The sequence below is a fragment of the Festucalex cinctus genome, chromosome 5, assembly GCF_051991245.1.
Source record: "Festucalex cinctus isolate MCC-2025b chromosome 5, RoL_Fcin_1.0, whole genome shotgun sequence".
Taxonomy (NCBI): Eukaryota; Metazoa; Chordata; class Actinopteri; order Syngnathiformes; family Syngnathidae; genus Festucalex; species Festucalex cinctus.
The window spans coordinates 31,273,076-31,286,084 of record NC_135415.1 but is presented as its reverse complement, the minus strand read 5'-3'; the positions used below and the strand labels follow the sequence as shown (position 1 = coordinate 31,286,084).

Sequence of the window (13,009 nt, the reverse complement as noted above, 5' to 3'; positions counted from 1 at the left end):
GATACACCACATAGCTACTTCTTCAATTGTGAACAGACAAAAAAATTTCTCTTCCAAGATAACAGACACTAAATTATCAAGACACGCGTCACAAAAGACATGAGATCTGCATGTTCTCTGTTTTTCTCAACTTCTTCCAATAATGAAATTGATTAAAGCACATACTTGGGCGTCAGTATTTCCACTGCTTTGTGGTCAATTTGGAAAATGACACTTTCATCTACTCCAAATGTAATCAATTAAAGCCAGTGCATCCTTGTGTTGTGTAATTCAATTACAGTCAGCAAATAGCCATTGGGTGGCTATTTAAAATAATATTAATAATATCAAACAAAGATGTTTTTGTAATCTTTTCTGCCACCGCATTTTGTCATGAATTAAGATCATGAACCTTTGATTAGCGTAAGGCGCAAGATCTTGAAATGTTGTATTTTCCTTTAACCGGATAACTATGTTAAAGTTCAAGATATCATCTGATTAATTACATGAGAAACAAACCGTGACCTGACGACGGATTCAAGAGCAGTTTTTTGTTCCATACGCTGTTTGTGTTACAATTTAGTGTCTGGCGCCCCTTCGTGGCATTTCCACAGAACACTTTAAAGTGGCATTTTTATGCCGCGCACACTAACATCATTCAAAAACAAAAAACAAAACTAATCAAGTTACACGAATTAAATATCCGCAATGTACAGTGCATTAAAAAGATAGATTTAAAAGCTGACTGCGGCTCCCATTGGGGTTAATCACATTTTAAATGCGTATGGATGTTTTTATTAAGAAAAGCTCAACGTTATTAAATGCGCTATTAAATACAGCAATTAAACCTATAAAGCAGAAGATATTAAAATCTACACGGTCGATTATAAATATAAAGATAACATCAACTGATACTTATGGTACAGGATGTGCAGACAGCACATTGCAATAGGAGTTTGGTTTTGCTGCATATGGTTGATAACGTATGCAGATGCACCACTATTGGTTATAGTTTTGCCATTAAATGAAATGAAATGAAATGAAATTAGCGCATGTGCGGTACACACCATTACAGAATTTCACACAACGCACCCGGTGATAATTGTGGAATGAAAGTGGACTGCATTGTATGCACCGCACCGCACGCCACGGGTGCAGTGAATGAATGAGACAAGAACATTCGCATGGCCACTTTGCGGCTTGAGAACAAACTGGATCCCGCCTCGTCTTCGTTTATTATGGTGCGTATGACTTGCATAGAGTGCCGGGAATATGTCTCTATACGTTGCACTGGCAAAAGCAAGGGAGGGGCTGCTGCAAAACTCGCCGATAGAATGAATGCAAAGAGCCAAAAGAACACTTCCTGTTGATGCAAAAATTGCAGCAGCAACTGTCTGACACATCTGGACTGGAGAGGGGGGGGGAGGCCTGGCTTGGCTGTTCGCGAACTTGAAGGGGAATGGACAACGTTTAATGTCAATCTGCAGCACGGTAGGTCCGCTCGTTTTAATCGCGGTGTGGACTGGAGAGCGCGTGTCGCGGTTCGTCATGTCAACGTGTGTTTCTCTCTGACTTCGGTAATGGTGGAATGTGGTGCCAGCGATTGCATGCTAGCGCATGCTAGCGTTAGCCACCGCCGTTGGCTAACACGGGCTGATCGTTGATTCGGCTGGTGAGCTAGCTAGCTAGCTAGCCAGCCATATAGCCACCTTATATGACAGCCGACATAGTACCTCTGCGACCAGCTTAGTGAAAATGTACAAAAAGCGTGTCAATCTTGTGTACATTGTGTGCAACGCGAACGGACTGTCAAGCTTTTTGGCGCTGGGGGTACTGAGCCTGTTTGAAGGTTTGGTGGGTTTTGCCGAACTGCTGGCTAAATGTTCGGCTAGCTAATGGAGTTAGCAAATGTTCGAATGCTGCTTGGTCGCGGTATGGCACGGCCCTGTGAAGCGATGCACATTACAATATGGTCAAACGATTGAGTTTCGAGACGGCTGACATGACTCAGTTGGATTCGACTTGGCGCTGGCGTTTGCTCAATGACTTCCCATTTCTTTTGCTACCGCACACAATGGCTTGCAATAAAAGTTTGACACGGCACCAATTTGCTCCATTTTGTTTCCACAGTCGACGTCCCACGATTGTTTAAACGTTCGCCTTGACATGACGAGTTCATTTGTCTGAGGTAGAACAACCTATTGGGCCATCGGGGCGTCATATTATATTGCAATTATTAGTTTACAGCATAACACTATTTCATTTTACAACACAACAACAGCACTAAGGTAGTGGGTACCACCAGTAATGATGTCTTTTCATGTTGCTGTACTTGTTATTGAAATGTTATGGCAGGAAAGACCAAAGTACAGCGAAGCCAAGTTATTCAGTATAGCAGAGTTCACTCAGGGCACGACTATTAACTTTTAACTATTATTTCCAGCAAGGTTTTCTCATTAAATGCCAGATTTTGTGACTCTTGGCAACACAATTTTCCTTAGACTATTGTATCTGAAGATTAGTAGGCCTATGTAATTTTTAACTAGCTCGCAACACAATATTCATTACCAAAAATGACAGTCTGTTAAAATGTAAAGTCCTGTTGGAATGGCTACTTCAAATGCACCAAGAATTTTTTTTAAATCGGATGATGCGTTGTGGAGAAACTGAGTTTTTTTGTGTCAAGGAAGAAAATGGCTTCTTTGAAGAAAATTTAATTTTTACATTATTTTTTTTTTTTTTCCAAATTTGTACATTTTATATGAAATCATTGTGTAATGTTAAAAATATAGAAAATTTGAAAATGTTAGCAACTGTAAAATGTGGCACTACACAGATAATGCTCCTTAATGTTAATTGGCATAGATACTTAAGATCAATTCACGATAAAGCTGAGAATCTGCTCTTCATCAAGAAAAAGCTGCCACTCCACCTCAAGAAGTATATTGGATTTTGTGATATTTGTCTCCCACTTTGCACATTTGCAAATATTGGTTCATGTGTTATTGTTTAAAGATGCTCTATAGAGGAATTTGCCCCCAAATATCTTTACAATAGGCTTTTATTTGATCATTTATGAATTAAACATCTTCTTACTTTAATCTTAGTATCACGTGTCTGTACAGCAGTTATTGGCTATTGTGATTGCGATTCGGATGGTTGACATAGAAAAGAGTCTGGCTTTAAGCATTTGCGTTAGTGGTTCCCATTTTTGTCTTTCGAATTCCAAAACACACCCATTTGATTGCTCCAGGGAGCCTTAGCCTTAAATAACACAAAGTTCTAGACAAAAACTTGTTTGTGCAGTCATGGCAGATCAACTTCCCTGCATAATGTTCAACTGTGTTGACAGTACTGGAAGTTCTAGCTTGGATAAAACACTCCAAAAACGATTAATTTTCATACCAATGTTTGTAAGAGATGATTTTGTTTTGTTTTGTTTTTTTAATTGGCTGGTATTTCTCCCTGTGAATGTGTCATTTTTCCTTGGTTTCTTCCCAAATTCCAAAAACACAACCTAGCCGTAGGTTTATTGAAGACTAATTTGCCGAAAGGTGGAAAGGACTGTTTGTCTGTATGCCTCCTTTCAGTTACTGGCAAGCAGTCAATTATGCCACAAAGTTTCACCCAAAGTTAGCTGGAATAAACTCCAACTCACCCTGAACCTGGCCAGGATAAGTAGCAGAAAATTTACGGCTATAATGGATATATTATTATTTAAAAACATAGCACGATTCTACTATTTATAATCATTTTTTTGATAAGAATTGGGAAAACATGGAGACAGAAAATCATCTTATGATATTTCAACGTAGAAATGAGTCATATGGCTGGAAAAGCATTGTTTATCTTCAGTAAGTCGATAATTGTTTTTTTTTTTTCAATGCAATCAAATTAAGTGTTAAATGGGTTTAAAAAAAAAAAAAATACAATAAAACACAAATATCCAGAGGGGAAAAAAAATATCACCCGCAGGCCACAGCTCGTACTTTGTAGCCTGCAGCCAACTAGACTCTTGTGCAGTGAAGCATCCCCTCCACTTTTCTTTAACACTGCAAGGCAAAGCAAGCAAACAAACATGCATGCGTCAACATTTGTCCTTATTTACTGACATCTTTTCGACCAAACCAGTAACTGAATCATAATTTATTTTTGTGCATTTTTGGTACCATCAATTTAAAATAATGTGCTGTTTTTGTATAAAGGGGTGGATAGAATTAAAAAAAAAACATTTGTTTTACTGTTTCATCAATAACTTAAAATCCTGACAGATAATTGATTATTCATTGCAATAATAGTTGAGCTGTTCTAAAAATGTGCAGCTAATGCATGCCATCGTTTTTATCTCCGCCTATGTCTACTGTATGTGTCTGGAGTGTACTGCTTGTTCCCTTCCAAACCTAAACAATGTTGCCAGACCCGTTCTGCATTATTGAAACCGTCTGAACACCGAGCGACGTAGCCGAACGTTACTGCGATTCCAAATCCGAACCGCAAATGAATGGCTTTGCAATAACAGAAGTCATGGCAAATCAAAATGCCAGATAATATGATATGATTTTTGAAACGTGTACTGTGTAGTTATAAATTGGCACATTGAACGCTGTCCATATTCATCAAGATAGCAGTGCTAAGCTAGCATTAGCGCTGTAAGCAAGTCAACTTTAGCTGCCCTCAACTGCTTACTCTGATTGCATGATATATTTGTGATAAACTATTCCTATTAGAGCCCAACAAATATGGATAGAATTGTTCCGATGTTAGATTAATTGTTTGGCCCAAGTTACTACTTGTGCAACATAAAAGTTATAGTATTTGAAGTTTAGTTTTTGTGATGTGCAATCCATCCATCCATTTTCTGAACCGCTTACTCCTCACATTTATTGCTTCAGTTTCCAATTAACCTTTTTAAAATGTACTAATAATGTTGTGAGTTCCCTGAACTTTTTATTAGAAATATAAAAGGTTGTCAATTGTCCAAGATTAAAAAAATATATAAAATAGAAAGACCTTCTACATTTTGAAAATTCTGAAAAATTGTTCAATAAACGTGCTTTAAGACATTAAAAGAGAGTCAAGATTGGTATTTGTATTTAAAAAAAAAAAAAAAAAAATGGTGACGCCAATATCTTGCCCCCCCTCGTCGGATTCAAATATTGGTTAGCTTGGCTCATATCTCGAACAAATATGGCTGGTGAGCCAGAATGTTGCTAATTCCTTGTCACTGCTGTACGTGCAATTGTGCACCATTTCCAGTCAGGATTTTTTTGGTCACATTTCTAAACCATCTCTTGTGGCATCTCAAACAAACACAAAAATCGATGAATGTCATTCACCCACACAGTTTCAGATTTGTTTTTTGTTTTACAACTTTGAAGGTGAAACCTGAATTTCCAATCCTTCATCATATTCCAGGGGAAAATCAACATTTTAGTCAATGCATAAAGTAAACTTCAGTTCCGAACTTGTTTGACTCATATAAATTGTATATGAATGAGCAACCCGTGTTCTATTTCTTTGCTCATGTTTTCCGTTTTTGTCTTTGCCCTTTCAGGTGGTTGACAAACTGGAGAAGCATATCCAAGAAATGGACGACGGCAGCTACATCGAGTTTGATGTGCCGGAGTTCAGCAACACCGTCCTGACTCAGCTCAACGAGTTGCGACTGCAGGGCAAGTTATGCGACATCATCGTTCACATTCAGGGTCAGCCGTTTCGCGCCCACAAGGCCGTCCTGGCGGCCAGCTCGCCCTACTTTCGAGACCACTCGGCTCTCAGCACCATGAGTGGCCTTTCCATCTCGGTCATCAAAAGCCCCGAGGTGTTTGAGCAGCTTCTTGCGTTCTGCTACACTGGCCATATGTCCCTGCAGCTCAAGGACATTATCAGCTTCCTCACCGCCGCCAGCTTTCTGCAGATGCAGGTGATTATTGACAAGTGCACGCAGATCCTCGAGAGCATCCACTCCAAGATAAGCCTCCCGGTTAGCACCTGCAGCCCCGAGAAGGACGACTCGCAGGCCTCTCGCAACGGGGTCAACGACAGCAACCTCTTTGTCAACCCCACGCAGATCTCCCCCCCTTACTACTCCCGCCAGAGTCACGCGGGGCACGAGGCGCGCTTGGATCTCGCTGGGAAAAGCCTGGGCCGCGGGCGACTGCAGCAAGAGGAGGGCCAGTCGGATCGCGGCAGCACCGACAGCGTGTCGGAGCACGACGCGCCCATGGAAGGGGAAATGGAGCAAGTGGAGCTGATTGGCAAAGACGGGCAAGTCACAGATGTGCACGTGAAGGTGGAGAAAACGGAGAGGCCCACCTACTCCGATAGTTCCTCAGCCGGCGATGACGGCTACCACACGGAGCTGGTGGACGGAGAGCAAGTTCTGGCCGTTAGCGTGGGTTCTTACGGTCCAGTTATCCAGTCTGCTGCCTATTCCTACTCAGGGCTGTCCTCCCCGTGCTTCGTGAACCTCAGCGGCTCCAGTCCGTCCCGGTCCATCCTCAGCGGCTTCAGAGGCGGTCGAGCCAGGGCGAAGCGCCCCCTGGCCATCCCGGCGGCGGTGCTGAGTCGCATCAAACCGGGCGCGGATGACAGCGAAGCCGCCGCCGCCGCCGCCGCCGCCGCCGCCGCAGGGCCCACATTGCTGGAGAACGATGTGCGAGAGCGTAGCCTGCGGAGTCAGTGGTACCCGTACAACGAAAGACTCATTTGCGTCTACTGCGGTAAGACCTTCAATCAGAAAGGGAGCCTCGACCGCCACATGCGCCTGCACATGGGCATCACCCCGTTCGTTTGTAAATTCTGCGGCAAGAAGTACACCAGGAAAGACCAACTGGAGTACCACATCCGCGGCCACACGGACAACAAGCCGTTCCACTGCCAGATCTGTGGAAAATGCTTCCCGTTTCAGGGCACCCTAAACCAGCACCTGAGGAAGAAGCACATGGGGGCGTCCGAGGGCAGCAATCACATGGACTCTCCGGAGAGGACGGAGGCCAGCTCGGGTCCGAAAGACCAGGATGATAGCGCCGAGGGGATGGCCTACCAGGCGCAATATGCGGAAGAGGCACCGGCCAATGAGATGGAGGAGAGTTCCAAATGCAGTCCGGAAGAGGCTCAGGCATCCAGATGTGATTATTAGATTCTGCTTCAGGTTTACAGAAGCTTTAAGAAATGTTTATTTCAAATCAACTAAAGGAATTTTTTCCAGCTCCCTCCACTATGGACGTTTCTTACTTTACGGGGTGCTACCAATTTTGTGGACGCTAGGTGTCAAATGCAGAGTGAAGCAAGTTACTTGGGGAGCTACATCTTACTATTTTTGCCGAGGTCCCATTTATCAAGCCCGCCACGCCCTGCCCCCAATCCTCACTCCTACCCACCTCCCTTAGCCCCGAGAAGATTTCTCTTTATATCTTTCCATGTTTTTAGAAACGTATTTACAGAGTTATATAGGCATGTTGCAATAATTGAAAATGTGAAAGCTCTGGTAAGATGCTTGTCATATCACCTTTTTACCTGACCTGTTTTTGCACATACGGCCACAGGAGGTCACTCACTCACTAGGAATGATCTTTTTCTTTTTTTCTTTTTTTTGTTTTGTTTCAATTGCAAAGCTTTTTGTGACATATCCGTTCAATACCTCATGATACAACCAACTACATACTCATCGCAGTATTCACACTTCAATGGAACTTACTTGGTTCTACCTCATAGCCAAACCTACCGGGCACAGATCAAGTTCACTGTTAGAAATCCATTTGAGGCTGTATTTACAGTATTTTGCCAAACCATTTAAAAGAATATTCACTCAATGTAAAGCCTTCATAGACAGGGGAAATATTCCTTGTTGATTGTATGCGTTAGACTAACAAGGACAACATTTAGTATGCTAGCGTACGTTTTAAGGAGACGGAGAATCGATGGCCCAGTATACTTAAATACATTTTTACCTCATCGCTAATACTGGTGGCATGCTGTTAATATAATCACGGTTTCCGATACTGTGAAAAGAGGGTCTCTTGAAGTCCCACATATTCCACCACACTGGGATGCGATCTTTCCATCAGAGCTGTGTTAACTTGTTTTGACCCGGGTTAGGTTGGGTAAGGTAAGGCAAGCTACAACTCATCATTCATTCAGTCCAGTTGCAACAACTCCGGATCTGTTCACGCACAGTACAGCAAAAGTACTCGTATCGATAATATGCAAAAAGCAGCAAAGGAATCTCAGCCATTTTGACATGGTTTTTTCTTCCATTATTTGCAAGGACTATTGTGTTTCCCCTCCCCTCTTCTTCCATGTTCATTCGACCCCAGCTACCTTCTTTGTGCCCTGCGTTGGTGCAGGTCAGATTTTAATGTAAAGACCAAGGTTGTTTTCTGCAGTCAATACCACTTTTTTGTTTGACACGTGTGGCTAAAACAAGTGATATGTAAATGTTAAAAGGTGGTGAAAGTATATGATAAAAAGTATTGATGCACTTTGCATAGTTAGTGGGAGGGATTGGCGTCCCAGTGATAATTTGCTAATCTGGTTTTTAAATTCGATACTGCAGTGTCAAAAGTAGTGCAGTAAGTACTTGTTCCTCAAAGCAGTTGCTACGACATGATTATTACTAACGGCTACAAATCAAGCAAATGACTGTTGGGTTTTTACTGTTTTATTGAACCATTGAATTGGGGTTGGGCATTGGGTAGAAATGAGTTTTATAGCCATTGTGATTTCATTTTTGGATTCTCGCGTCACGAAGCGCTTTTTGAAAGCGCGGCTTATGTGATCTATCTATCTTTGAAACAACGTTGCTGTCTAATTATCCATCCAAACGAGAGAATGCCTTTTCTTGTGGTGCAAATTTGCTACATAGCAATATGACATGTTTTGAATCAAATTAGAATTTTCTCATTCGCAGTCATTATATTTACTGGGCAGTTGAGAGGGTAAATGTGTTTTAGGGGGAATTTCACATTTATTTCCGCCATGTTTATTTATTTATTTTTTTGTCCGCTACTGATGAGTTCTTATTTGATTCTGCCAATGATTGCCCAGAAATGATTTGTGAGTGAAAGGTACAAACTGCTTCTTTTCCGTGCCATGTTTTCACACCAAAGATTAGCACGTTATTGTTTAGATGTACATTTTTGACTGTATTTCATAAGTGAATGCTTACCAAGAGGAACGGGGGTATTCAATAAATGTAGACCGAGTCAATTGGAAAGGAATGTACACTCCCAACTCAAAACAATCATTTGTAACAAATCTGAACAATTTGCGATGAAGGCTAAATCCTAAATAACGACGTTCATTGAAGCCATAAAATAGCTGATAGGAAATGATGTGCAATAGGTAATGTAATTGTGTGAAGCCAATGTAAACAAATGAGAGTACTTCACAACAAGTGGCATTTAAACCTAGTGCCTTCCCACAAGCTTTACATTCTAGAGTTTGGCACTTCGAATAATGTGCCTCATTTCTTTTTCAATGGATTGAATCGAGAGATTTTGATGAAAACGAGCCACATGTATTGTATAAGTAGTACCAAGAAGAAATGAGATCTCCAATGTGTCATCCATTTTGTACTTTTTCAGCTCACGTCCTTCCCCTTGCTTCCCTTTTTATCAAATGAAACTTTTTTTTTTTCTTTTTTTTTGCTTATGATTTTATATTCTCGTCATGGGACAAATGAACATCTGAGGTAGCAAGTGATTACAATCAAATGAGGCAGTCGCCTTGTACTCAGAGAGAGATTTGTTTATCCCTCCACTCGAACCAGTGAGGACAATCTCATCTATGTGCCGTACGTTTTCCGTCTTTGAATGAATGAATGAAGGAAGGAGATGCATGGAACACGCAAATCTACTTCCCTCTCCTGCTCCAACACTAGCGGGAGAGCAGCTGCTTGAAAATTTAGTAACGTACGTGTGCATTTTAAATAAAATGAAATGGAGGAAGAAAAAAACAAAAAGAAAAAAAAACTGCGTACCCTATACTATAGTTGAATTGCACGTTTCGCAACCACAAAATTGTATACGATTGCCAATGGATACTTTTAAAACTTGAGTTCTCCTTGAATTTTTGTCATTAATTGTGCACTTAACAGTTGTCGTTAATCGTACATAACAGTCCATCTGGAAATTGTATCTATCCAGCTATAATGGCCTCATTTGCTTTAGCAGGGTCCTTTCCCCAAGAAAAGATGCTTTTTTTTTTTTTTAAACTAGTAAGGTTTTGTTTTCTTATCAAATAAGTATATAAGTCCATGTATAGGTAAATGGGCAGGGGTTATGGTTTAAATGCTTTTCATGTAGCTATATTTACTTAAGTCATAATACACACACAAAACCAACTGACCTTGAGACACACACTCTAGTTGACCTTTAGTCAGTTCTTAGTTCCACACTCAATGCAGGAGATGCATTATGGGCCACAAGTAATCTAAAAGAAGTGTTTACAGGGAAGGCTGTCCGACTACTTTTTGAAATTGCAGCTCATCCTCTTCTTAAACTCACTTCAGGTAGTTTACAAACACTGACACTGGCTTAGAAAAAAAAAAAAAAATCTTAAGACTTCCATAGCTTTTCTTCTTTTTCTTTTTCTTTTGTCAGTTTCTGTCCACTGTGTATTATCAAAAGAAAGCAATAAACTTTTGTAAAAGAAATGTATTTGGATCATCAAGACTATTGAAATATTGGCCTGTTATATCAAATGAACTGAATGTCAGGGAGCTCTTAAATTAAAATAGAACCAGGATGATTTGATAATGATTTTTTTTTTTTTTTTTTTTTTTTGTAATTCGCTGCAAAACTTTGGACAGGTGGGCTTCCTGTTTAGAAAAATAGTTCTCACTATATATATATATATATATATATATATATATATATATATATATATATATATATATATATACGCTGTGTATATATTCAAGAAAATTTGTGTTCATGACTGTGATGATCAAAATTGAGTGATAGTGAACTGCAACAGAAGAACTGAGCATGTGGCTCAGTCATCTCCTCTGCAGGGGGCAGAGTTGCACCTCCAGCTGTGTCAAAAACAATGAAAGGGATGTTTGGGCTGTATAGCCACGTTTTGGGAGCGGGCCGTGTGTTGTCATGTTCTCGTTTGGTGGCCACTTCTGGCCCCTTGGTTGCAGAGACTTCAGTTGGAGTTGTTCAAGGTGAGGGAGTTATTAAGCTCAACATCAACTCCCTCAACGCACGATAATGTCTCTTGCTCATATATTTGGGAACAAGGCAAAAAAAAAAAAAAAAAAAGCGTAGAACTTTCAACTCAGGGTGTATAGTGTTTTAAAAATGGTCTCATTGGGCAGCGTCCTATGTCCATAATTGTGCACTTCTCTTCAGGTGGGGGAACAAGTCCTCAAGTCAGCGGTTTCCATACATTCTGCCTCAAGGTCTCAATGAGTCCGTTACGTTCCACGGAGCTGAAGCTTGAGGTCCACAAAAACCGAGTCATGACAGCACACGTGCCCAAACTCCCGTTTTGTCCACTCTCCACACAACCTCACAACCCAACTGTGAACCTCAGAACTCTACTGTTTTGTACAACTATGAAGTAAATGAAGCTAGCTCAAGCTGACGTATCTATTGCCATTTATTTGAGTTTTATTTTATAGCATGAAATAAAAGTATATTTATTCAAATGATATATTTTACTCATAATCATTCTGTGCAGCTTCATTTTGGTTCTTAAGCTTGTAAATTGCTTTTTTATTATGGAAAAAAAAATGTCAAGAGAAAAATGCGTTTGTAAAATAAAGACGCTGATTTGGCAATTTCTTGTCTTTTGTGTTGTGTTGCCAGGAGACTTTTTTGTTTTGTTTTGTTGTTTTTTTTTTTTTGTTCAATGCGTCAGTGAAGTGACAGTGTGTCTGACAGACGTTAGTAACTTGGCAGTGGTTGGAATCCGTCTGACGATTTCATCCTCAAGAGGGAGCCACATATCACCAATTGCAAGGTCACTCCTTTTGAAGCAATGACGTCACGTGGGTGTCAAGGAGCCGCAGCCGTTGCTGATGAAATAAATTCTTTTAAAAAGGTGCTGTAAAACAATAACTGCGAGATATCCCGTTTTAAAATGGCGAACATCAGGGCATGCAGGTGTGTTTTGAAAAGTTGAGAAAGTTGTAGCATACTATTAAGATGTGTCGTTTGCCAATTGAAAAAACGTGGGGTCAAAGTTCTTCGATGGAAATTGTTTCTCAGTGTGCTCCTTTGAATGACCTTTGTAACCCTAAACATGGATTTCAGGAATAGGCTTAATTTAAACACTGCAAGTGTAAAACAAGACTTAAAGCGCTCTGTGGGTTTGTGAATCAAAAAGTAAAGCCCGCAGGATTCATGTTGAAGGGATGCACAAGGACCACTTGGAAAATACGTGCTAACAACGTCACTGTAAATAACGTTTCATTTGGCTGGCACAATCACATTGCAAAAATAATTTAACACTATCAATTTCCAAACAAATCTAAACAACAACAAAAGTCAATGTTTACAAGAAATGAGGAGATTGTTGCATCATTGTGCTTCTGATAAGATAAGTAGCAAAAATAGCGACGTCGGCCGTCAGTGACAATTTATGACACTGATTGGCTGAGAGTGAATTGAGAGTTGTTTTTTTGTGAATGAGGTAGTTGGTCAGAGGTACTTTGTTTGAACAACAGTTAGGAACTCAGAACTAATACAAGTGACCACAGAGCACTTCTATAGTACGTTTAGAGACACATACAGTTTTCCATGACTTAAGCTCAAATTCACTGACGATAACCTCCAGTATGTTGCCGGGGTAGTTTGTGTAGGTCAATATGAAATAATATGGTGGTGAGGTGACTACATATACTGTAGGCCTATATGGTTTGCGTGGCCATAATGGCGCTCTAAGGAAAACCATAACTGTGATGTTGGCCCGTGACAAAAAAATGAATTTGACACCCCTGCACTAGAGGGCGCCCGCGCCATAGCACACATGTGGAGCACTGTTCTAGCCTGTCGGTTTATTATGCATAGTTGTTCTC

At 40.6% G+C, this 13,009-nt stretch overlaps 1 protein-coding gene across 2 annotated transcripts; it reads left to right on the top strand.

The window, feature by feature from the left end:
* Positions 1 to 1,089: 1,089 nt before the first annotated feature.
* Positions 1,090 to 11,770, top strand: zbtb34 (zinc finger and BTB domain containing 34). Of its 2 annotated transcripts, none has more exons than XM_077522472.1 (2): positions 1,090 to 1,220; positions 5,534 to 11,770. In XM_077522472.1, the coding sequence occupies exons 1-2, from the start codon at positions 1,164 to 1,166 to the stop codon at positions 7,118 to 7,120; spliced, it is 1,644 nt and encodes a 547-aa protein (XP_077378598.1). In that variant the 5' UTR covers positions 1,090 to 1,163; the 3' UTR covers positions 7,121 to 11,770. The 2 variants fall into 2 exon arrangements, with proteins under 2 accessions (XP_077378598.1, XP_077378599.1); XM_077522473.1 differs by lacking the exon at positions 1,090 to 1,220 and adding an exon at positions 1,229 to 1,470.
* Positions 11,771 to 13,009: the final 1,239 nt, after the last annotated feature.